Below are 23,382 nucleotides of genomic sequence, written 5' to 3' on the forward strand. Positions count from 1 at the left end.
GCCCCAAGGCTGCTATAACCAAGCTGCTTTAAACATGTGAGGAGAGTAACACTAAAAAATTACAAATAATTATATTGCTGACAAAAAACAAAAACCTAAAATAGATAGTGGGGATAATGGATGGTTATTATGTACAAGACAGCAAGACAGGTGGAGGTGTATGTACAACCCCTTCTCCAGAACATCTACCCTTTACAGGCAATCATCAGCCTATTTTCCTACTTCATTCCCTGTGCAGTATTTGCCAGACAAATCTTTCTTCCAATCTTTAATTACTGGGGTGGGCAGGAGGTTAGGTTTTCAAAATTTTGGGAGATAGATGTGTGACTGAAAGAAAAAGATGAAGTGTCTCCAAACTAAATAAAAAAGCAATATTGAAACCACAATAAAATCCACTGATGGACCATGCACAGAATATGTAAATCAACATCAAGCAGGACAGTATTTGAAAATATGCATATAGCTGATTTAAAAAAAAAAAAGGAAAGGCTGAGAGAGAACAGAAAAAGGTCAAGGTAGTTAGCTCCCAGTGCAGGCTAATTCCAGGCCACACTGCAATTACTTTATTTGCATGACTGCAGTAAAATAGTTTGAATTACTTAAGGCAGCATGGAACATAATGTGCAATCCTGAATAAAATCTGCACTAAATACTTGAGTACTTAAGGACTATCCATTTTTCCAGTGGACAAATGGAATCAAGTGCCGGAGAGATCAAACACAAGATCCTGGGCATCTTCATCACAGGAATGTCTCCTTAGGGCACAGATGAACAGGACTGTGTACAGCAAATAGTTACACCTGAGAGCATGCAAGAGTGGATTCCAGTGTGTTCAGACTCACAAAACCAGTCTGAAAAAGGACAGGATTATCTCTGGTCTGTACATTCATACAGGAAAATCAAGAAGAGAAAAAGAACTCTTCAGGTTTAAGGCTAAACCTCACTGACACAAGGCCAAATGGCTCTAAATGAGCCACTGACACATATGCAGGCTGGAAATTCAAAGCTGATTCCTAAGCCTTCAAGCCATGAAGTTCAGGAGCAGCACCTCAGCTGGAATAGTGAAGGCAAAAATCCCTGCAGCTGAGAGAGACAAAGCTCAGCTTGGTTAAGAAAGTTCCTGTGGTACCTGTGACAGCTGAGGACACCATGACCCAGTCCCACCTCTATATTTAGCAAAGAGCAGAAAATGGCACACATTCACCGTGGTTAACTAATAGCCTCAAAGAATCTGAAAATCTCATGGGGTTAGAGTACCTGAATTCCCAATCTTAATTAGATAGGGAGGGAGGAGGAAAGAGGATTGCCCTGAGTTCTCTGAAGTTCTAAGAAAGACAAAGGAAAAGCTAGAAAATGAATGTACATTCTGTAAGAACCATCTCTGAAAGTGCTCTAGTGTTCAGAAATACTTTGCTTAGGTTTGCTCCATAGAGAAGGAAACAAAGTAAGTCTAGGCAAGGCATTCCTAGATTTATAATACAAAATCAAGTTATCTAAATCCAGCATTATAAAAAAGGGTTTATTAATCACTCTTAGATTCTTACAGTACATGCAAAACTCTGAGGAACTGTCCATGAGCTGCTGACACCATCAGGTGTGCTTTAGGCTATAAACCACAGGAATTTACTATGCTCAAATAATTATTTAGGGGTGGTTATAGCATATATATTTAGCACATACATTTCTGGGTGGTTGTAATACCTGCAGGAGAACAGAACTGGGTAGAATACCAGGACTCTGTGTGTGCTTTTACCCTTGCTGGGGAACACAGAACAAAGTGATTCCACAGATTCAACCTTAGTCTAAACAGAAAACCTGGGGACAAAAGTGCTGCAGCACTGAACCTGTTTCAGCACTGCAGCACAATGCAGGGGGAAAACCCTGGAAAGCCTTGGAGCCACATTGGATCACTGACAATTTCAACCCCACCTGCAGCTGATGAGATGTAAAACTCTCCTCTGTGCTTCAGAGATGCTTGCAGATTCTGCTGTAATTAAAACCAAGGATGCCGTGACTGTTGTGACTGCAGTGGCTAAAGGACTCAAAGCCAAAAAGAGCCAAACCACAACAAAAGAGCTGCTTTTTTCAATTCTAGTAGAAGCAGCAAGGATGTGCAACAGCACACAAGAAGAAATAGCCTTTAAAAGCTACTATTAAATTGCATTACCTTGCAAAGGAGACAAAACATTTTTATTTGTAACCAGGACATAAAATTTGAGAGGGAGAAAATCTATTCCAATTTAAAGCCTGAAACTGTCAGATCCAGTATGTCCACTCAGGAATGCCTTCAACTATTAGATCCCCAAATTACAGTAATTTTGGTCATTTACAGCTTCTCACTAGAAGCCTTCCAGCTTTGCCAAGAAGAAAATTGGAAACATCTATAGTTGAGAGCATGTAGTAAGTCAGCTTCCTGAAAATGCTCCTCCCCTACCAAATCCCACTTCTAAAGGAATAAAATGGAATTAAGAGTTCAGACTATAAATCTTAATGAACCCAAAGTAGGTTATATAATTATGAGACCTTTGTCATGAACAAATCCTAACTACAACAATTACTGTAATTATACATTTACATGTATTTTATCCTCATTAGAAGCAAAATTTATGCCAACTGCTATGCAATAAATGTCTTTCTTCTTACCTATTAGGTTTTTATACTGAACATTCATTTCAGGGAACTGACTTCATATTCACATAGGAAATCATTAATTTATTTTTTTAATGCCTTCCAAAAATCATTGGATAAAAGGAAGTGTCAGGTTATTATTTTGCTTCAAAAGAATAGAATAAAAGACTTCTCATTCAGTGGATAGTAATTTTTTTCAGCATGTACCACTCAGAGCTTAGAAGAACAATAATTTCAGCTAGACAAGGTTTCTTGCTATGCTTTTATTCCTTTAGTCTGCCACGAGATTCTCCTCACTGTGAAACATTATAAAACTCATTTCATCCAACACTGCCACAGTGATCACCTGTAAAATAACTATCCTTAGATGTTTAAGAGTTAATTAAACACTAATGAAGATCTTTACAACCCCACTATGGTGATGAAATGAGAGTTCTAAGCAACTCACACTGTACTTAACTTTTTTTTTTCTGAGTTTAGCCAAGTATTTTGCAAGGACAATATAAGAAGTTCTTCACATATATTAAAGCTACCTTTGATGGTATAAGGTTGTAATTATGACTGCATAAAATCAGAATGGATGTTCCCTCTCTAGAGATAGTTGCCAGCTAACCAGATCATCAGAAATCTGAAGTTCAGGCTTCTTCCCAAGACTACATACAGGGACAGCACTTAATCCCTTCAGTTTGACCTTACAAGAAACAGGACTCCAGAGAACTTCCAGAAGTTCAGCAGCAAGCAATAGTCGGAAGGCAGGTGATACAGAAGGAAAAAATTTTACTGGCAGAACTTTGGCTAAAAAAGGAAGGCATCATGGTAACAGCAGCAACAGGGGCAAGACAGATGACACAGATACAACCCTCCTCCCTACCCTTGTGAGAAACAATGCTCACTTCTAAAATTTCAAACCCTAACAAAAAATACAACAAAGGACTGAACAAGGAAAAATTACAGTGCCAGGAGTCTCCGTGAGCAGCAGCCAAGTGCTCTTCTGCAAAATGGCTGCTCTGCCTTTTATACCCTGAGGCCTTCCCAGAGTTTTGTCAGTCAGCTCCTTCTCTGCTGTCCCTCAGTGGAGATCACTCTCTTACATCTCACTGGAGGTCAGATGTTGTTTTGCTACACCTCTTAGTAATAAGCCAGGCCTCCCCAATGCCCTGACTACCAAGGCTATTACAAGGGGCAGGGGAAAGAGGACTACAGGAGGACATATTACAATAATGTGAAAAATGCGTATTTTATGATTGGCTTTTTGCAAATATTAAAATGAATACTCTATGTGTTCTGTTAGAAAGTAATGCTGTATTAATTTTCTTAAGTAGTGTGTTAAATATAGTTTTAGGTTATAACAAAATGTTAAAATAGAAACTATGCTATGCAGGATACTTTTTTTCTAAAGAAAGGACTGCCACTGAGATAGCAGCCACAGGACACCTAAATCTTTCAGAGAAAGAGAATTTATTACTCACTCATCAGAAGAAACGAACTTCATCCTACCTCACTCAGCCAGGACCATGCCATTAGGATTAAGAGGAAGAAGCTGACACTGACCAGACAAAATTCTGTGTTTGAATGGAATTTATGAATCATGTATGAGATGTATGAATATGCAACAGGCTGTTGTTTTTAAGGGTAAATCCTCTGTTAACGTGGGTCCTTTCTTGGGCTTATGCTGCTCAGAAAAAGGTACCCAGACCCTCCATAACTCTTTGTTTTTATTGTCTCACATTGTCCTAATTCAAATTGTCCAAATTATTATTACTCTAATTATATTGCTATTTTTATAACCATTCTATTATCATTAGACTTTTAAAAATTTTAAAAACAAGTGATTGGCGTTTTTCACAAATAACATCACTATATATCTACAAAACTTCTCTTAACATACTCATACTATTAATCTCTTCTTTGTGAGAGCCAACCATCACATTATTCATCTATAAGACCCTAAAGTAAACTGCTGTATTGCACTAAATAGTTATTTAGACACCAATTTCTTCTCTATTCTACCCCACCAAGTGTGGCATGCACGCATCCATCCATCCAAGATAAAGACACAGTATTACCCCACTTAGAAAAACTTGAGATCTCTCATATGTTCATTCAGAAACATATCCACTTCATATCCACATAGGAAATCATGATTTTTTAATGCCTTCCAAAAAATCATTGGATAAAAGGAAGTGTCAGGTTATTATTTTGCTTCAAAAGAATAGAATAAAAGACTTCTCATTCAGTGGATAGTAATTTTTTTCAGCATGTACCACTCAGAAAACAGCTGGAGATGAGCCAAGAAATCCCTAACAGGGTGTGGAACCTGGCTGCAGGGAGGCAAGGATTGATTTCAAGGAAATCCACACATGCACACCAGACTCCCCAGCTGTGCAGTTACAAATTCAGGAAGTCTCATAGTGCCTGTGCCATCTCACCAACGTTTTGGTGGGATGCAATCAAGTGGTCTGGAGATAACCATATAGTCCAGGCATCTAAATAGACATAACTCTTACTAGGTGTAACTACCTATCATCCTGACTTCTAAAGCATGCTTTTAAAGAGGTTACCATAATTATCCTATTAAAAAATTTATCACTAGAGAAGTATTTCCTATATCTCATCCATCTGGTGGTGTCCTTTGAGCTACTTTGCTTTTTCCACTTAAATCATGCTTTTACCAAACTCAACAAAATTGGTCTTGCTATCCTACACCAATCTCTGAAACCTGCAATCTGTTTCCCAACCTTTTCCTGCAGCTCCTACTGTTTTAACCACTCTCCCTCCTGACAGAAACCGCCTCTTCTCCATTCATCTACCCAGAATTAAAGCCAGACCACAGCAAGATTAATGAATATAATACCAAGCAGTCCTTTTAGGTACTGGCCATTACTGCTGTGCCCAAGAGCACAGACAGCCCTGCCAGTCAAAGTTACAAACACTTAATGCATGCTTCATGTATTTAAGGACTTTGCTTGGCCCCAGTGGTATTTATAGACTTTTGGAATGGGGAAAGCAGGGCTCAGGGTGAAGAGAATCCTCAAACACAACTACCAATACTAAAATTTGCAGGAAAAGTTTAGGAAAAGGAAGGTCTCAGCCGGTTTTCAAAATAAAATACAGTACTTTGGGATAAAAAAAAGGTGTAAGAGATGGCTCTAGCTTACCTAGGAATGGGCTTAAGGATGAAAAAAGCAGCCAAAAGAGGTTCTGGCTTTGTAAACCTCCCCAGCTGGAGAACACAAAGAGGGCTAAGCATAGAGGGTAAGGCTTAACAACACATCACCTGAAGGGTCTTTTTCAACATTTATTTTAGGGCCCAAAAGTTTAATTACTTCCTCAGTAACAAAGGGGAGTTGGGAGGGGGCACAAGGAGTGTGAGGCACAACACTTCTGCACACTGAAATCATCAGAGAAAGAGAGTCTAATCAGGAAAGACAACAGTGAGGGCACACTCAGACAGCTCTAACCATAGTACCTGCCCATTTTGAAGGAACCCTTTCACATATTTAGACACTGAATTCAAAAAGAAGCACTCACAAATGATCCAGGTTGTACAGCAGGCATGAAAGTTCAAGTCAAAAAGCCACCAGAAGAGGGTTGTCTGCCCCCATCACCAGCTCTTTAACTCTTTTGGTTTGAGTAAGTTACTTAGCGGTCCTGCCTGACTATTCCATCTGTCAGGATAAAGCAATATTGACATCCTGACATCTATCAAGAGACAGATCAGTTAAATAAATAAATAAATACCTTCCAAATATCTCACTTGTACTTAATGAGAAACATGCTTTAAGCTGTTCTTTGTCAAAATGCTCTCAGATACGTAGATTATGACTGCAGTGTAAGGAAGATGAGCCAAAGAGCATCCATGGAAACATGGGAAAGATACCAGGGACCTATTTAGACACCAATTATCAATATAAGTATCATCAGGTGTCTGAAACTACCACTTGGAGTGTCCTGACAGGGCACCACAGAACTGCAGTTTAACCTCTTCCTAAACCATCTCCCTGCCACCACTTTGATCTGCCTTGGTTAATTAAACAGTGACACAAAGAGCTTATTTTTCTTGTCTCTTAGGAGTTTCTTGGGATTAACACTGGGGTATTATTCTGCAGCACAATGAAGTTTAATGATCAAAGTTATATATCCAGTAACTCCACAGAGTTACTAAAAGATCAGCATACAAACACCACAAAGTAGCTAATTTCAGGTCATCAAAACTGCACAGTAGGAAATTAAAGAAGAAATATTTAAAATTCTCTCTGTACTACACCTCATAGAGAAACACTACTACTGGGCATTCCTGATGAAGAAATCCCCTGAAGAACACTTTCCTTTTAATTCCAAGGAATACAAAAACACCATGTAAGAACTTCTGTCTATATCCTTTTCCTTTCTTTTGTATAGTTTTAGTATGGCATTCTTTAATATAATATAGTATAAAAAAATAATAAATCAGCCTTCTGAAAACACAGAGTCAGATTCTCATCTCTCATCTCGTCCTAGAAACCCTCACAAACTTGACAGTTTTGTTTGGTTTAGGAGTTTTTTAGGGGCTTGGGGGTTTATTGAGATATTGGGACATTGGGACACCAGACAGATGATGGACTTTGGACCTGGTTAGCATAAGAGGTTTGATAACAGGTTTCTCTTGGCAAGAGCAAACAGAACTTTGATGATTAAAAGAAGATTCAATCAGACAGGTTTACCAGAGTAAGAAAATTTCACTAAACTCCGCAAGCAAGAGATGTTGTAATATGTGTAAGTTTGTGTGTGTGATTTTAACCTAATCATTGCAGTAAACATTACTAGTTTTCCTAAAACAGTACAGAAGCATTGGCAGTCCACAGGAAATCTGGATTCTGGTCACCCAGTCTTCCCCATCTGTCTTCATCACTGACAGGGGTTTTCTTTCCTACCAATTTCCAACTTTAGGCAATGGTTTTATTCACAGAGAGGCACAGTGAGCAATTCCTGCCTACACACTGTATTCACACCATCTACTTCACAACTATCTTGTGGCACACAGGACCTGGAGCATCCCTTTGCCAGGCTGACAAGTCCTACCCTACTAGTGAAGTACCCCCTGTACAAAAGTCATCCCCACAGCACCTCCACTGCCCTTCTCTGAACCTTTCAAGTCTACAATATTAAAAATGAGCAAATGCCACAGAACCTTGCTGCACTTTTGACTGCACTGAACACAGGAACAATTACAGCTCCCAAACTAGGTAATACCAGCTGGCCCTGTGAAGATGATGTTTGCTAATCAGGTAAACCCAGGGGCAGAGTTTCTTATGCAACAAGTTTTGGGGTACAAACATGCCTTTCCACAAAACTATTTCCTCTTTTTCCCTGCTCTTCATCCCTCATTGCAGAGCTGCAGCACAATGTGAAAAATGCGTATTTTATGATTGGCTTTTCACAAATATTAAAATGAATATTATATGTGTTGTGTTAGAAAGTGATGCGGTATTAATTCTCTTAAGTAGTGTGTTAAATATAGTTTTAGGTTATAACATAATGTTAAAATAGAAACTGTGCCATGTAAGATACTTTTTTAAAAGAGAGGAATGAGGTACTCCCACTGAGATAGCAGCCACAGGACACCTAAATCTTTCAGAGAAAAAGAATTTACTGCTCACTCATCAAAAGAAACAAACTTCATCCTGCCTCGTTCAGCCCTGAAGATGCTCTCTTCAGGATTCAGAGGAAGAAGTTGATGATGACCAGACAGAATCCTGTGTTTGAATGGAATTTATGCATCATGTATGAGATGTATGAATATACAACAGGCTATTGCTTTTAAGGGTTAATCCTCTGTTAACGTGTGTCCTTTTCTGGGTTTATTTTGCCCAGAAAGAGGTACCCAGACATCCGTAACTCTTTGTTTTTATTGTCTCCTATTATCCTAAATCCTAATTGTCCAAATTTTTATTACTCCAATTATATTGCTATTTTTATAACCATTTTAATATTATTAAACTTTTAAAATTTTAAAAACAAGTGATTGGCATTTTTCACACACAACTAAAAGGAAGAAGCCTTATGCCCAGGCAGAAGAAAAGTGCAGATTTGAAATGTGCTTGTGCACAAGTGGACACATTACAGGCCTAGAGGAGGGAACAGTGGAGCTTCTGCAGGCAGCACCTCAAACACAACCACGTGTGAAACTGCACAGCTTTGCATTAAGAAAATTCATCCCAGAGCTCCTCACTTTTAATACATCTTTATCAACAATACCTCACACAGGAGAGCTCAATATTTCATGTGCTTTAATTTTCCGAGATTAAATTTACAAAAACCCACTGCATCAGCAAGGGAAACAATTCCACCCACCTGAGGAATGCCCTTGACACTGAAGAGCAATCAACCAACACAAGTTTCTCAGTTGCCTCCCTTGCTCTTAAGATCTTGTACAGCTGTGTCTGAATCCAAACAATTCTTTTCTGCTATTTTCTGTTTTACTGAATTTCACCCAAGAGAGAAGGGATTCACAGAAGTAAACTTGAGTGTGGCTTTAGGCACATCTGCAATGCACAACCAAAGGAGAACAATACACAATACAAGGGGGTTCTGTTAAGGACCAATTGCTTTTTCTGTGGTGAATTGAGCACCTCCTTATATAGAAAACAGCTAAAGGCCAGTAGGACAACTCCCACAGAGAGCTGTTACCTTAGGAGAGAAGGTACACCATGAGTTAACAAGCATTCTCTTTCAGCTTTGGGGGTTTATTTTGGTTTTGGGGTCTTTCCTTCCTATTTTCTTACCAAACTGAGATTTTCTGCCCAGTACTCATCTCACCATTCTAGATATCAATAACATCTCTACATCCCCAACTGCTTTCTAAAGTATTTGTGGTCGCTTCAGAAAACTCCAGTTTCTGGAACACTTTTAATTCCACTTTCTGAACTTCACATATAATCCGACACTTTGATTACATTTACCGTGTTTGTTTTTCCCTTTGTTTTCCCCCATGCAGAGGAGCACAGGATGACCTTGTGGAAGTCCAGCACAAGTTCATGGATTATTTAAGTTGAAAACACATGAAAAGAACAACTCAGTTGATCCTGCAACTCATGCTAAGGTTTACACCACAGCCATGCAGTGTCACATATTACAGCACTGGAATGCACTTGATGCTGGACACCAAAATGCAAAGGACACACAAATTTTTGTGTAGTATTTTGAAAGTCCACTAAAAGTGACAAAGTACAGCTGAACATGACTGAGGTTAAACACTGGCCACAAAGTCTGGCTGGGGTTTCAGAGCTTCCTCAAATTTGGACCCTTAGATTTCTCACATCCTGGAAAAAAAACAGTATTGCTTATTTGTCACTTCATTTCGTGCAGGTAGTGAGGATATTGAAGGGAAATAAGTGCTCACTTGCACAAAAGCATCAAGAAATCTCAGTGTTTGAACTCTGGGCATTGCAGTTTTCTGCTTTATTCTCCTTGGGATGGTTTCTGTGTTACTCAGAAGTGGAAGGTGGGAGAGAGATTACTTTCTTTCATCCACATTTGTTTCAATTCTCCATTTCCATTTTTACCTGCACTTCTTCCACAGCGGAAAATTGCTTCATAGCACCATTGCTGAGAAGACAAACACAATCTCCTCTAGAAAAAAGATTTGTAAAATGTATTCCTAAAGTTCATACATCTTCCTGCAGGTCTCTTCTTTGCTATTATATCATATGCTGAGGAAACCATAATTTCAGTTAATAATCAAAAACCAATCAAAGCCTGCATAATTTAAAAGCATAAACAAGTGTGTACGATCTACAGATTTCCACTTTGAAAAAGTAGAATTCAAATGGAACCATAATAACATGAGAAATATTTTCCAACAGGAGTAACCCTAGAAGGTAAAATGATACAAAAATCATCAAATATGATGGGTCAGTATGAAACACCAAATAAAGACAGCATTTTACAGGCATCTGACAATTTACTTGGAGTACTAATGCTGGCAAGGGTCAACACAATTGAAAGGATATGGTTACCTGCTACTGAACTGCAGTGCACAGCAATAACAAATCCATTCTCATCCAACAGTTGCCAGCTCCTTTGCTGTACCTCAGCCTCTCAAAGCATGTGGTAGTTCAGTTCCCTGGAAATGGCACCCAAACCCTCAAACTATGCGCAACTCCCAAAGGACTGCAGCATCACTTAAATCCACAGATTGAATTTACTCATGAGGGAAGCACCAGAGGAATCACCTGGTTATGCCTTTCCTAAGAAACTGCTGCAGAAAAGCTGCTGTGTTTCAGAGCTGGCCTAATTGGGGATTTAGTGCAGGTGTACACGTTCTCCTTGCACAGAGGAGAGCCACCTGATGCAGACACTAAATCCAGTGAAAGAGGGACAAATGGTAACACATTTCCTACTGCTGCTTTCAGGATAACCCAGCAACAGTCCTAAACTTTCCAAGACCTAAATCCAACCTGGAATGGTCACTTGGCAACTTACAAAGCATGCTGGCCCTGCTGGAGTGCAGAAACTTGTCTGTAATAGCACAAATATGTGTTTTCACTGCTAAAATACACTCTATTTTGTTCTCTGCCAAAGCAACCCCCCTGATCAAAGACTGCTGCTTCTGTAAATTTATGACATCCAAGGTCCCTATTTTCACACTTAATAAATATCACTGTCAAAGCCCTATCTGAGAGACTACTGTGGTAGGTCAGGTAAAACCAGCAAATTGTATTTTAGAAGTATTGCAGCCTTACAAAACTACCAAGACTGTGGTTATTACCGATAATTTCATGTATGTACCTCCCCCAGCACCTTATCTTTGCTATCACAGACTGCTAGTTAGCAACTTGCTGTCAAGGCAGAAGGAAGGAGCAGCTATCACAACAGCAGCTGGCAGAGAAGCAGAGTTATTTCCTAGCCATACTTGCTCTCACAGACTGGCATTTTCCAAATTCAGTTTCTCTTCTGGTTAGAAACATCGGCAGCATCTTTCTGAGTGAGCACTTGGCAACTTTACAGTGGAAGCCATAATTCTCACTTACCTTCTACACCACAAACCCACTCACTTCTAGAAGCTGACAACCAACACTTTCACCTATCTTGCAGCCAAGATTTAAAAAAAAAAAAAAAAAACAACCAACTTGTTTGACACTGCCATCTCTTAGCTGGGCGCCCAACCTGATATGCACACATAAGACAACCAGTCTAAAGAAGGATGCATTAAAAAAAAAAAAAAAATAAAAGCACTTTTAAAAATCCCACTTAGGGCTGTTCAGGGTTGGGTTGTCCAACAAACTATCTTTGCCAGCATCTGGATATTTCAGCTATTTAGACAGCACTCCCTTTAGCATTGATATTACTGTTACTGCAGGTTTCTAAGACAACAAATACAGCTGTTCAGATAGAAATAAAAGTGAACTGCCTGCCCACTCACCTCCATCCCAGTGATATCTCCTCTTATGGCAAATGCAGGCCGCTCTCTTTAAACAAATCACAGTCATGCATGGGAGAAAAATGTTTTCCCTAACAGCTGCTCACTTTGCTGTGAAACCATCAAATGGTCAGGGAAGCACAGCCAGGCTGTCCTGCAGGCACTGCAGGGCTGGACACCATCAATCCCCTCATCAGCACCCCAGCTTTGCATGCTGCAGGCTGTCAAGAACTCAGGACAGTTCTTGACAGTCCCAAGTAAGGCACAAGAACTTCATTTAGTCCACAACCAAACAATTGGAAACAAGAAAAAAACTAGCTCTCTGTGGAAATGGTCATTACTGGGAGAGAAGAGGGGAGGGGAGGGAGAGGGAATTTTATTAACAGATGTGACATACTACCTTCAGTCAGGCAGAACCCAAAAAACTGCCCCAAAGGCAGCATCCTGCTCCTTAAGGGAGAGCAACTGCTGCAAAGCTGCTGCTCTATTTCATAAACAGGGGTTTAGTCTTCCATTAATATTTTAGCTACTGAAAACATGCCATGCCTTTCCATTGGTAACCAGCATCACTGCTTCACTTTCTCATCCAAAGGGGAGACTTGCACAGCTGCAAACCCCTATGGACCTGGAAGGCTTTGTTCAAGGGTGTATTGCAGCAACCTGGCCAAGGGAACAGAATCCTGGGCTAAAGAGTTAAAAGAGTTTGAAGCTTTTTGCCAACAACCTACAACATGCCTATTGCTCAGCACTTCAGCTCTGCTACTTCCACCATCCCTGGGTCTCTCCCACCCACCACAGCACCCTCAACAGGCACTCTCTCCAGGCTAAAAAGAGTTACAAAACAACCAGAGCAAGTCACAACCTTTATCTTCTGAGAAATCACTTCTTTTATCCCATGACAGTGACAAGGTCTCAGGCAGGAACATGTGAGCTGCACAAGAAAAGCCTTCCTTAGAAAATTCCTCACACAAGCACCACAAGGCAGTGTCTTTTACTGCCTTTGCCCACCACTGGGCTTACAAACATCCTCCCCTGAGATTTTGATTACACACTTTACTGCCTTTTGATGTTGCAACTACTAGTTTAGAAGTAAAGAATATAAATCTTAATATTCTTCTATTCAGTCATTACAGCACTGAAGCACAGATCCTGCATTTGAAGAGACAAACCAAAGCTTTAGATACAGCCACAGTAACTCCAATTTCTCCCTATCCTTTTGTTTTCTGTAAATTTTATGAAATGCCCTCAACCTCAGGTTTCACAGATAGTGACAAGCAAGTACAAGGTAAGCATTGCATTTTTACTTGCTGCATTCTTCACAGCATTTTGCTAAAGAAACATTTGTGATTCTCTTCAAAGTTTCTTACCAGAAAAGGAGACAGAGGAAGGACATGTCTACACTTTATTTTCCCTTTTTGATTTTCCCTTTTTGACCCATTCAGGACACTATAGGCTAAAAAATTTGAACATGGAGTTTTCTTCATTTCTGGAAGTTGTAGAAAATAATTCAAATTGGAAAGGAACTCAGAAGTCAAATTCTGCTGCAAAAAAATCACAGGCAGCTCTGTGTTTATGGTTTTTGTTAATAAAGCTGAATTTATGTCATTTACAGGCCAGGTGGTGCTCCTGGCCTGTCACAGGAGGAACAGAAGACAGCACAGTCTCCAGGAACAGGACACTGAGTGCAACTCTGCTGGCACCTCAGAGCTACAGCAGCCTCAGAGCAAAACATCAGAGTGAGCTTCTACACAGCAAGTCTAAACTCTTAGTCTCTTTATTTTGAAGATACCTAGAAATGCTGCTTTAGAAATTAATTCAAGACAGCAAGACTGTAAAAGTGGCAAACAGAGTATTTGGGATCTCACACTTTGCCTGCCCTTCCACTTTTCCATTTGAGACTCACAACCACATTTTCCTTATTAGCTTCTAGGAGCAGCTGGATGCTACTCAAGTGTAGAACGAGTGCAAAAGGATCATTCTTCCATTCAAAACTACTTCTGTTGTGTCACAGGATTAAGGCATCCTATTAAATATACACACACATATGACTGCTTAGATATCTATCACCAAATGAGTTAGACAGACAGCTGTTGAACAGAAGAAAGTGAAAAATTTCATAATTCTATTCTGGTCATTTTTAAAGCACCGAATGCAAACATTTAAATTGTTGTTCCTTTGTTAACTGAAAGAAAAGCCACAATGAAGAACAATCCAGAATGAATCTGAAGAGTCAGAGCAAAGAGCTCAGCATATTGTAATCTATGATTTTAATTTCAAAGATCAAAGAGGATGAAATCAGTTCCCCTTTAATCATGTAAAACATGTGCTACTAACAATTGAAATGATGTTTTGAGTAGAGTTTAGTCACCCTTGTTATGAAAAACAAGGGTCATCTGTTCAGACCTTCATTATTTAGGTAGAATTCAACTACTCATTAGAAACAAACAAACAAACAAGAAAAGGTACTTCAACATTCCTACAGAGTATATAAAAAGCTGGATCATCATTATTCAGAAAGACACCTGGGTTTACAGAGCTTTATCTCCAAGTTGTACTGCCATGAACTTGCTGCTTTCCCTCTGAAAGCATGAGATCAGGCAATCACCAAGCAGGAGTGACCTCCCTGAGGCAATAAACTCATCCCAAGACTGATTATTTCACTCATGCTGAACACCCTGTGTATTGTTATTTTATTACTTTATATTACAGAGCACTGAGTTTTATGGAAATTTGAAACCCACCTCTCAGGGTCCTTCCAGGCAGGTAAGTAAACAAATCCCTTACTGGAAATGTCACACTGCTAGGCATCCAACATCTCCTGCATCTGCTCTCCAACAACACAGAGGAATAAATTTCCAGTGAGATCCTTCACAGCTCTTAGCAGAATGTTATAAATCCATTTCAAAACACTTGCCTCATCTTGTTTCAGCATCTCCAGGAAATTAAATCAAGCTCTTCATAGTGCAAAGACAGCTAAAGCTTCACTGGCATTTTAATTCATTTCTTGAGTTCCTGCTCATCACACCAAGCCCTGCAAGGTAGGACCAAGAACTCCCAATACACTTCTGCCTTTTATCCAAGCTTGAGTTAAGACATGCAAACAGAGTTTGGAGCTAAAACTCCCTATGTTACTGCCAGACACAGAAAATCAGAAAATCGACCTTCCACCTCCATGTGCTCAAAGGAAACCCCACCTCAGTGTTCACCCATATTCCTACAGAACACCTGATATGATGCAGCACCAACAGATGGATAAAATGGGAGCAACACCTAACACAATATTCCTGACACTTGAAATCACTCTGGGTGTAGTGACAGGGCAATTCCTGACATGGGAGCTCATGAAAAGCTGGGTCACTATTGAGCCACAAAGATTTTCAGCACAAACAGCAAAACCAGGGGCAGTCTCAGCCTGACTCACTGAGCACATCTTGCCTAAAAAGGAGGAACAAAAAGCCCAATGATGTCATTTTCCATAGGGAAACACTACAAGAGATCAGGTCACCTCAAATGCACTTCTGCACATCCAGCACACTGCTGTACCTGGAAACAACCCAGAATACTTCAAATGTGAAGGACTGATGATTGCCTGACATCTGCTCTGCCTTCTGAGATAAGAAAGAAAATTATGCAAAAGATATCCTGAAACACCAAATGCAGCCTCAAAACCAGCAGCAGCAGCTGTTTCCTCACTGCTGTGGCAGGACAGATATGGCTCCAAAATGAACTTCACATCACAACACATCACCTGCCTGCAAAATACCACATTCACCTAAAGGGACTTAACTTGTGGCCCCTAAGGAAATATGTCTAGGGAACCCCCAGAGGAGGAAGATAAAGAATTTGCTATTTCCAGGGTTCAATTTCTGCATGGTACTAGCACTGTCTATACTAGAGACCAGGTAAACCAAAACAACAACATCTTCAGTTTTACAGCCCTGAAATTGCAGAAAACCCTATAAATCTTCACATAAATAATATAATTCACATATCATTTGTGCCTTATAATTTGAGCCTATAATTTGTGCCTTCACATAATATAATTTGTGCCTTAAACAGTAAGAATTCAGGGGAAATAAATTCCTTAGTACTGTTGGTGCATCTGATTAACTTCAGCCAACAGAACTAGTGCTGCAGTGTGCCCAGATGACCACAACTCCACAGCAGCAGCAGCAGGATGCTGTATCTGCTGCTCCTGTATCCTGACTGCACTTTATTTCCTGCACAGAGAAAGGCAATCAAAGCTTTCTGTATGAGTACACACCCCAAAAATGAGCAACCTTGCTTCCCAGAAATTCACCCTGCTTAACCCAAGGGACTGGGTTAACAAACAAAAGCAGCTTGTTTCACACACTTTTGAAGGCTCTCTGTAAAAAGCAGCTTCACTATTCACTGGGCTCCTGACACCATGAATTGATTTTGTGCAGACTTTCTCTTTCCACCTTATTGTTCACTTCCAGGTAATAATACTTAGAACATCAGTGAGCTGCTACCTGATCCTACTGAGCCAGTTTACAAGGATAAGCAAATGCAACAATCATCACTAACTGTTTAAACTGCAGGGGTTTGGTTTTCCAGAAATGCAGCTGGACATGAGACACTGTGTATTTCATCTATTTCAGCTATTGACACTGTGTATTTCAGCTATTGAAAAGCCTGCATCCTCTGAGCTTTCTCCATTCATCAGCACCCTGAACACTAACACTTAGAGGGGAGACCAACACACTTCATTCTTCAGGAAATTCCAGTTTTCATTCCTTGGAAAGAATCCAAACAGATGGAATGCTAAATTTTTAAAAGATCCATCCTGAACCTTATAGGTAAGAAGTGTCCTAATCCCTAAGACAAACCTCCCATCCACCTTAAATTCCAAAACAGAACTCAGACTCCCAAATGGATTTACAACTTACTAAAGATTTAGAGCACACTAACACGACAACAAAACTAAGCAGTTAAGGTTGCTAGAGCTATAGTATTACATAAATAAGAGATGGGTGTTCTCAAATACCCACACTGTTCCCATTATCAGTCTTATGGATTCATAATTCTGCCCAGAGGGACACTAATCAGGAAAAAAAAAAAAGAAAGAAAAAAAAAGGGGGGGGGGGGTGTCCAGCAACTTCTGCTAGCATCCAGAAAATGAACAGCAGCACACCATGCCTTAGAAACTTAACTGCTCATTTTGGTAAGGCAACAATGTTCTGGAAGGTATTTTTTGGGATTTTTTTTTTTTTTTGGGTGGTGGTGTTGGATTTTTTTCCTAGCTTTTAGAAAAATCTTGCCTCTCTACTTCAGCACCTCCAGTCTGATTTTGATAATTTGAGCGTGTACACTCCCGAGCAGGACGTGAAAAAATCCCATAAGGTTTCATCTCTGTTAAAATGAAAGAACAAAGTAATAACCCAACTGTCATAGAAAGATGTGAAAGCTGTAATAAAAGAGAGTTTGGTATATTATCCATGTGGCATGGAGTATCTGTCACACGCCAGACAGAAGCCAGATGACAAATCCCTGAATACACCAGTGAGTGATGGAAACCCGACAGGCCATTAGTGACATCAGCATGAACAAGGTTCTAAGCAACAATCAAAACAGAATTTTAAATGAATCACCTTTAAAAGACAAAACCAAACAAACAAAAAAAAAAAACTCACAGAAATAGTTATTAACCATGGAGAGCTGCAGCCCTAGAGTTTGGCCCCAGATTGCTGTTCTGCATGGCCTGATTCTACAGGGAATTCCTAAACTTGACTGTAGAAGTGACAGGATGGGATCCCAGGACACAAAACCCTTGGACAAGCAGAAAGGCATTCCCATCCCCTAGACAAAGCCACTGGGTCTAGGAGCTTGCTCCACCTGTGGTTTCTCCCACACAACCCATCCAAGCACTCATACATATCAAATGTCCTCATGTATCCAACTGCAGAAATGTCTTCCAGACATTTTTCAATGCCAGGGAAAAAAAAGGCAGTTTTAAAATATTTTATCTATCTTTCACACTGGAATTTCTTTGCTATTTGCTCACCTTTATCCAACTACAAATCTGAGGTTCAACACCTCAGGGTATTTACCTAAGGGTAAACTGGTTGAATCACTTTGATTTCAAAGTATCTACTTTGACTGTGATTTAAATAATCTGTTCTGGTCTTGCATTGTATTTGCAAGACTTTCTAGGACTCTTCCTGAAAAGAAATACAGATTCCTCTTGGTTGAATGTTGTGGGCAGGAGGGGGGGGGATATTTTTGGTTTTGACAGATTAGGAAGCTACTCTATAGGCACCTTTTTATGTTACTATTTGTAAGTTTCTTACATTAGTATCTTCTTTTTCTCCTCAGTATTTGACTATACATTTTTTTAGTGAATGCTTCATATTCATTAGCTGCAAAGCACTTTATAAATAGGGCAAAAGAAATTGTATACACAATAAGGTAAAAGTAATAAATTTTTTTTTTTTTGAGGTGAAATCAATTGTTCTAAATAAAACAAACTCATTGGTGAATTTGGTTGCATACACGCCTCAAGTTTTGTTAGGACAGAAGTGATTTTTATACCTTCTTGTTATTGACAGATCAAAAGAAGAAAAAGCTTTGCAGCTTCTGTAGTTTCTCACCTTTGACTCCACAACTCCCTGAACTAACTCCCAGAACCACGAATGAAGAATGTTTTGTGTCTGCTGGAAAGTGACTCCTGTCAAACCAGTTCTGTGCTGCAGTAAATTCTCTGCAGGCACTTCCACCTACTCTGTGGATATTCTTTCTTCAAAGTTACAGACACAATTATATCCTTCTTGAATATTATAATTTAATTAAAAGTTACTACACTATGAAAAAAGTAAGGCCTGAATATTTCAAATCCAAATTAATTCTCCTTTTAATTTTTAACCTCTTTTTGTTTTTCACAAAAAATTCTTCCCCTGTTCTTCATCCTTTTACCCACAGTGTGTTCCCATCACAGGGACCCGCATTTACTGTGTGCCACCTCACCTTCCCCTCTCTCAGGAAGGCTAAAGGATTCTCTCCAGGTCTTACTCATCAGGCAATGTGGCCCATGAATCACACTACAGTTTTCTTTCACATGATGAGCCCTGAGGTTTGTGCACTGCTGCACAAACAAGTCCAGGCAACCTCTGGCTCTGAGGATGAGCATTCCTGCTTCTGCTGCCCGTGTGCCAAGCACACGCTCCTCTGCTCAAGTCCCAGAACACCCCCAGGACCACAGGAAAGCAAGCACAAGAAATTCTTCATGACAGGTAACACCACTGGGCCTCTCTGCTGGCACCTGGAACAGGTTCCTGTTGCAAACCTCAGTTTTCAGCTCCTTATTAAAGCCCCATGTGCTGCACTCACCTTCTTTTCAGGCCCTCTAGGACTTCTCCATTTTTCACCCACTGCATGTCCCCATTACAGACCAGCCACAGTTCAAGAGACTGAGTAAGAAAAAAATAAATAGGTAGATCCAAACATTCTAAATTCCAGTCGGAATAAAGTCACGCTCCACCCAAACCCACTCTCCTACTCTAAAAGCAAGGCAAATTGTCACTGAATGACACAAGGAAATTAAGTATCTGAAAATGTTATACAGTAGTATCAGGAACCACCAAAAACAAAACACTCCCCAGTTCTGGGATTTGGCCAAAAGGAAACTTTAGGGCCTCACACACAGCCTGGCTGAGGAGACACACAACACATCTGCCATTCCCTCAGGAGGAGAAGTATTTTGCCACAGAAGTGTTGCAACCAGCAGCATTTCAGAGGGGCCTCAGTGCACAACACCAGAGCTGTCCAGCTGGGTGACACCAACAGCCAGACAAGAATTCTTGGAGAGACATCACCCTTCCCAGCTTGGTAAATAACGACATGAGTCATTATTTTGAAGTGCTGCACTTTGTACACTACACAAACAGGACACTACGGAAAATCCCACCACACGAGGGGATTTACATTTCTGAACAAAGCCTGTCCAAATGCTTATGTGACATTCTTGAAACAAAGCAATTCCTCTCACCAAACTTCAGCGTCAGCAAAAATTGCAATTTCCTCCTCCTTGGGCTCACTTCTAGAAACTAGACAAAAGGAGACAGAATGGCCAAGTTATGACCCAGTGAGCCCCATTTTATTGTTGAGGGTTTAGCAGCACTCAGGGAAAAGCCACTGCTGGAGTCTTTGCCAGCTGATTTGAAGGGAACTAAAAACAAGAGGTTTCACCTGCTGATACAGCTCAGAGAGACATGGCCACTACAAAAAACACCACCACAAATATAAAACCAGCTGTGGGTGTGCAGCTTCCAAAGCCCCACAGGTGATGTGCTACCCAGGCACAAAGGAAAGACAGAATCTCTGTGCTAACCACCTGAACCCAGACAGGACTGTGACTGCCTCCATGACTTCTGAAATTGAGGAAAATCCTTGACATCTGCTGTGCTGCCAGAGCCCAGCACAGTCCAGAACACCCCAGGCTATTCCAGCTGTGCTGCATGCCTTGCAACAGCTTTCATTAGTACAGGGCAGACATGCACAAGTTGAAGGCACGGAATCACACCTTGGCTTCATCTACAGTTTCTCCTAAAGGAGAAGGTGTTCTTCCTAAAGGAGGTATTTAAACAATTTACTAACCTGGCAACAAATCAGAGCACAGGGGAAAGAGCTCTCATTAGCTGGGAATGATGATGTTGAGGATCAGGGAACACACTGCAAAATGCACATCTCCACACAGGGACAAATCTCCACAGCCACGAGCAGCCCCTCAGTGCCAGGAGCCAAGCACCTCTCCTGAGGTTCACCTTTCAAATCTTCACCTGGTAGAAAAGAGTTCCACTGTCCTGTCCCTTGTGTGACTGTCCCAAAGCCGCTCAGCAGGACTTCCCTCGGTGGGCTGTTGTGGATGTGTGCTCAAACACAAGCAGAGAAGAAGTATCTGCATGGTCTTACCAGCTACCACAGTTTTTCTCTTTCCTAATTTCAGCAAAAGAAAGTGATGGTGATATTTCTCTTTATCACACATTCAAACATGAGATAGCCAAACAGGACCTGACAGAAGCTTTCCAATTAATGCAATCGCACAGGCATTTAAATTTCATTTACAATTTCTTTGCCACAACATTTTACTTGCTTTATTAGGCCCCATAACATTTCAACACTACATTACATCCCAGAGAGCCAATTCTATCAGAAAAAAGGCATAAAGAACCAAGAATCATTTCTCTTTGTACAAGATTTCACTTTGTGGCAAAGCAAAAGGAAAGAACAGAGCCCATTCCTTCCCAGGGAGACCACAGCAAGCACTGACAGACAAACTGATGCATAAAGGCAGAGAACCAGAGAGTCCCCATGTTCATCCAAACCTCACAGCCTGTAAAACCTGAATAAAAACTTACTCTGAGCTTTTAACAAAGACTCAGAAATGGATGAGACTTTTGGGGCCTTATAAACAAGCTGAGGAGGGAGGAGTCATTAATAAAGGCACCATGGGAGAAACAAATGTGGTATATCACTTTTCATCATTTCAAGCACTGCACCTGCAAGAACTTCTGGATATTCACCCCCTTAGAACACAGGTCCAGTCCTGGCTATACAAAGCTTTGAATAAGGTAGACACAAATTTTGGATGTGAAGAACAATTTCCATGATCTCTACTGCTGCATATAAAAAATTAGTAATTTCTATTCATTAGCCTGGCCAGAAGAGTTTCCTGATGTGAACACTTTTGGTTAATGATCTGCCATACCATTCTGTTGCCTAAAGTCGACCGAATTTCCACCTGAAACTTCTGTTTTGCAGTGCGTAAGCTGTGCCAAAACCTAAATGAAGACCCGCTGCGTGAAATTTACATCAGCCGAGATGAAAATAAACAAGACAGAAAGCTTAAGAAATCCTCCACGGTTTAAAAAATTAACCGACCTGCAAGAGCCCCAACATCCTGTGCTTACTAGACCACGGCAAGCAGAGTGAAGTCATTTAAACAGAGAAGGGAGGCGTCAGGCTCGCGATCTCTGGAGAGCCGCACAACAGCGAGCACTGCCAAGAGGCGCCCAAAATCGCTTGTTTCCACCCCAAAACACACGATACGCTGTTTACACTTAAAAAATACAGTATGGGGTGATGTGCGCGGTGCTGCCTGAGCGTTTTTTCCCTCCAAGGGCATTTCAGACAATGGAGCGGGGATGATCCCGGGGGACTCGGGCGGGCGTGAGGGGCCGGGGCCGTGCCCGTGGAACACAACAGGTGCAGCTGCTGCTGCTGCTGCTGCCGGCCCGGGGCTGAGGCTGCCGGGGCTGCCGGGGCTGCCGGGGCTGCCGGCCCGGCTCCGTTCCCGCCCGCCCCGCCCGACTCACCGAGGCCGCCGAGGCCGTCGTGCCGGAGCCCGGCGCGGCTCCGCTCCTCCGCTATAGCCCTCAGCATGTGCCGCAGGGAGCGGTCGGGCTCGCCGTCCGCCTCGCCGTCCCGCCGGGCACAGGCCATGCTGCCAGCGCCGAGCTCATGTCAGGCCGCCGGCAGGCGGCACCGGGGCCCGGCACGGCAGGAGCAGGAGCCTCCCGGCCCCGCTGCCCGGCCGCTGCCCCCGGGGATGGTCCCCGCCGGCCCTCCCGGGACACGGCGGCCGCCGCTGCTGCTGCTGCTGCTGCCGCCCGAGCGCTGCCCGGCCGCGCTCGCCGCTTCCTCCTCCGGCTGCTGCGGCTGCCGCTGCTGCGGCCGGGCGGCACCGGCAGGGCCGGCACCAGCCCCGGCACGCCCACAGGGCGGGCCCGCCGCCGACCGTCATCCCCGGCAACCCATCCTGCATCCCCGAGAGCAACCGGCATCCTGGGAAACCCATCCTGCATCCCCGAGAGCAACCGGCATCCCGGGAAACCCGTCCGGTGTCCCTGACAGCAACCGGCATCCCGGGAAACCCGTCCTGCGTCCCTGACAATCCACCCTGCATCCTGGGAAACCCATTCTGCGTCCCTGACAGCAACCGGCATCCTGGGAAACCCACCCTGCATCCCAGGAAACCCATCCTGCATATCCCTGACATCAACCAGCATCCTGGGAAACCCATCCTGCATCCCTGACTGTCACTATAGGGCATGAAATAACATGATGTGGACACGCAACTCTTCACAAGGGTAAAAAGAGAATATTTAATTTCTGACTCCAGTATTTATAGATTTCCAAAAGTGAAAGTGCCATCTCTCCAATGACACTGGACAAACCAACAGTCCATTAAATTTCTCTTCCTCCATAAAGGAATGCAGAACAATAAGTTATTTACATAAAGTGTCTGAGAAAGTTTGTTACAAGAATGTAAACATCAGAAGGCTTAAAAAAGCTTAAAAAACCAAGGTGACACTGACAATCCATCCTGCATCCCTGAC

The 23,382-nt window shown here is 41.7% G+C and overlaps 1 protein-coding gene across 2 annotated transcripts in view; it reads right to left on the reverse strand.

Moving 5' to 3' along the window:
- Window positions 1-22,492, reverse strand: part of KIAA0930 (KIAA0930 ortholog) — a 53,491-nt gene extending 30,999 nt beyond the window's left edge. Inside the window, exon 1 of one of the 2 annotated variants that reach the window (XM_066550124.1) lies at window positions 22,360-22,492. In XM_066550124.1, the coding sequence (XP_066406221.1) occupies window positions 22,360-22,486 (127 nt within the window). In that variant the 5' untranslated portion in view covers window positions 22,487-22,492. The remainder of the gene's footprint in view (window positions 1-22,359) is intronic. The other variant, XM_066550123.1, reaches the window with a different exon arrangement.
- Between the last annotated feature and the right edge of the window lie 890 nt (window positions 22,493-23,382).

The sequence above is a fragment of the Molothrus aeneus genome, chromosome 5 (genome assembly GCF_037042795.1).
Source record: "Molothrus aeneus isolate 106 chromosome 5, BPBGC_Maene_1.0, whole genome shotgun sequence".
NCBI classification, from domain to species: Eukaryota; Metazoa; Chordata; class Aves; order Passeriformes; family Icteridae; genus Molothrus; species Molothrus aeneus.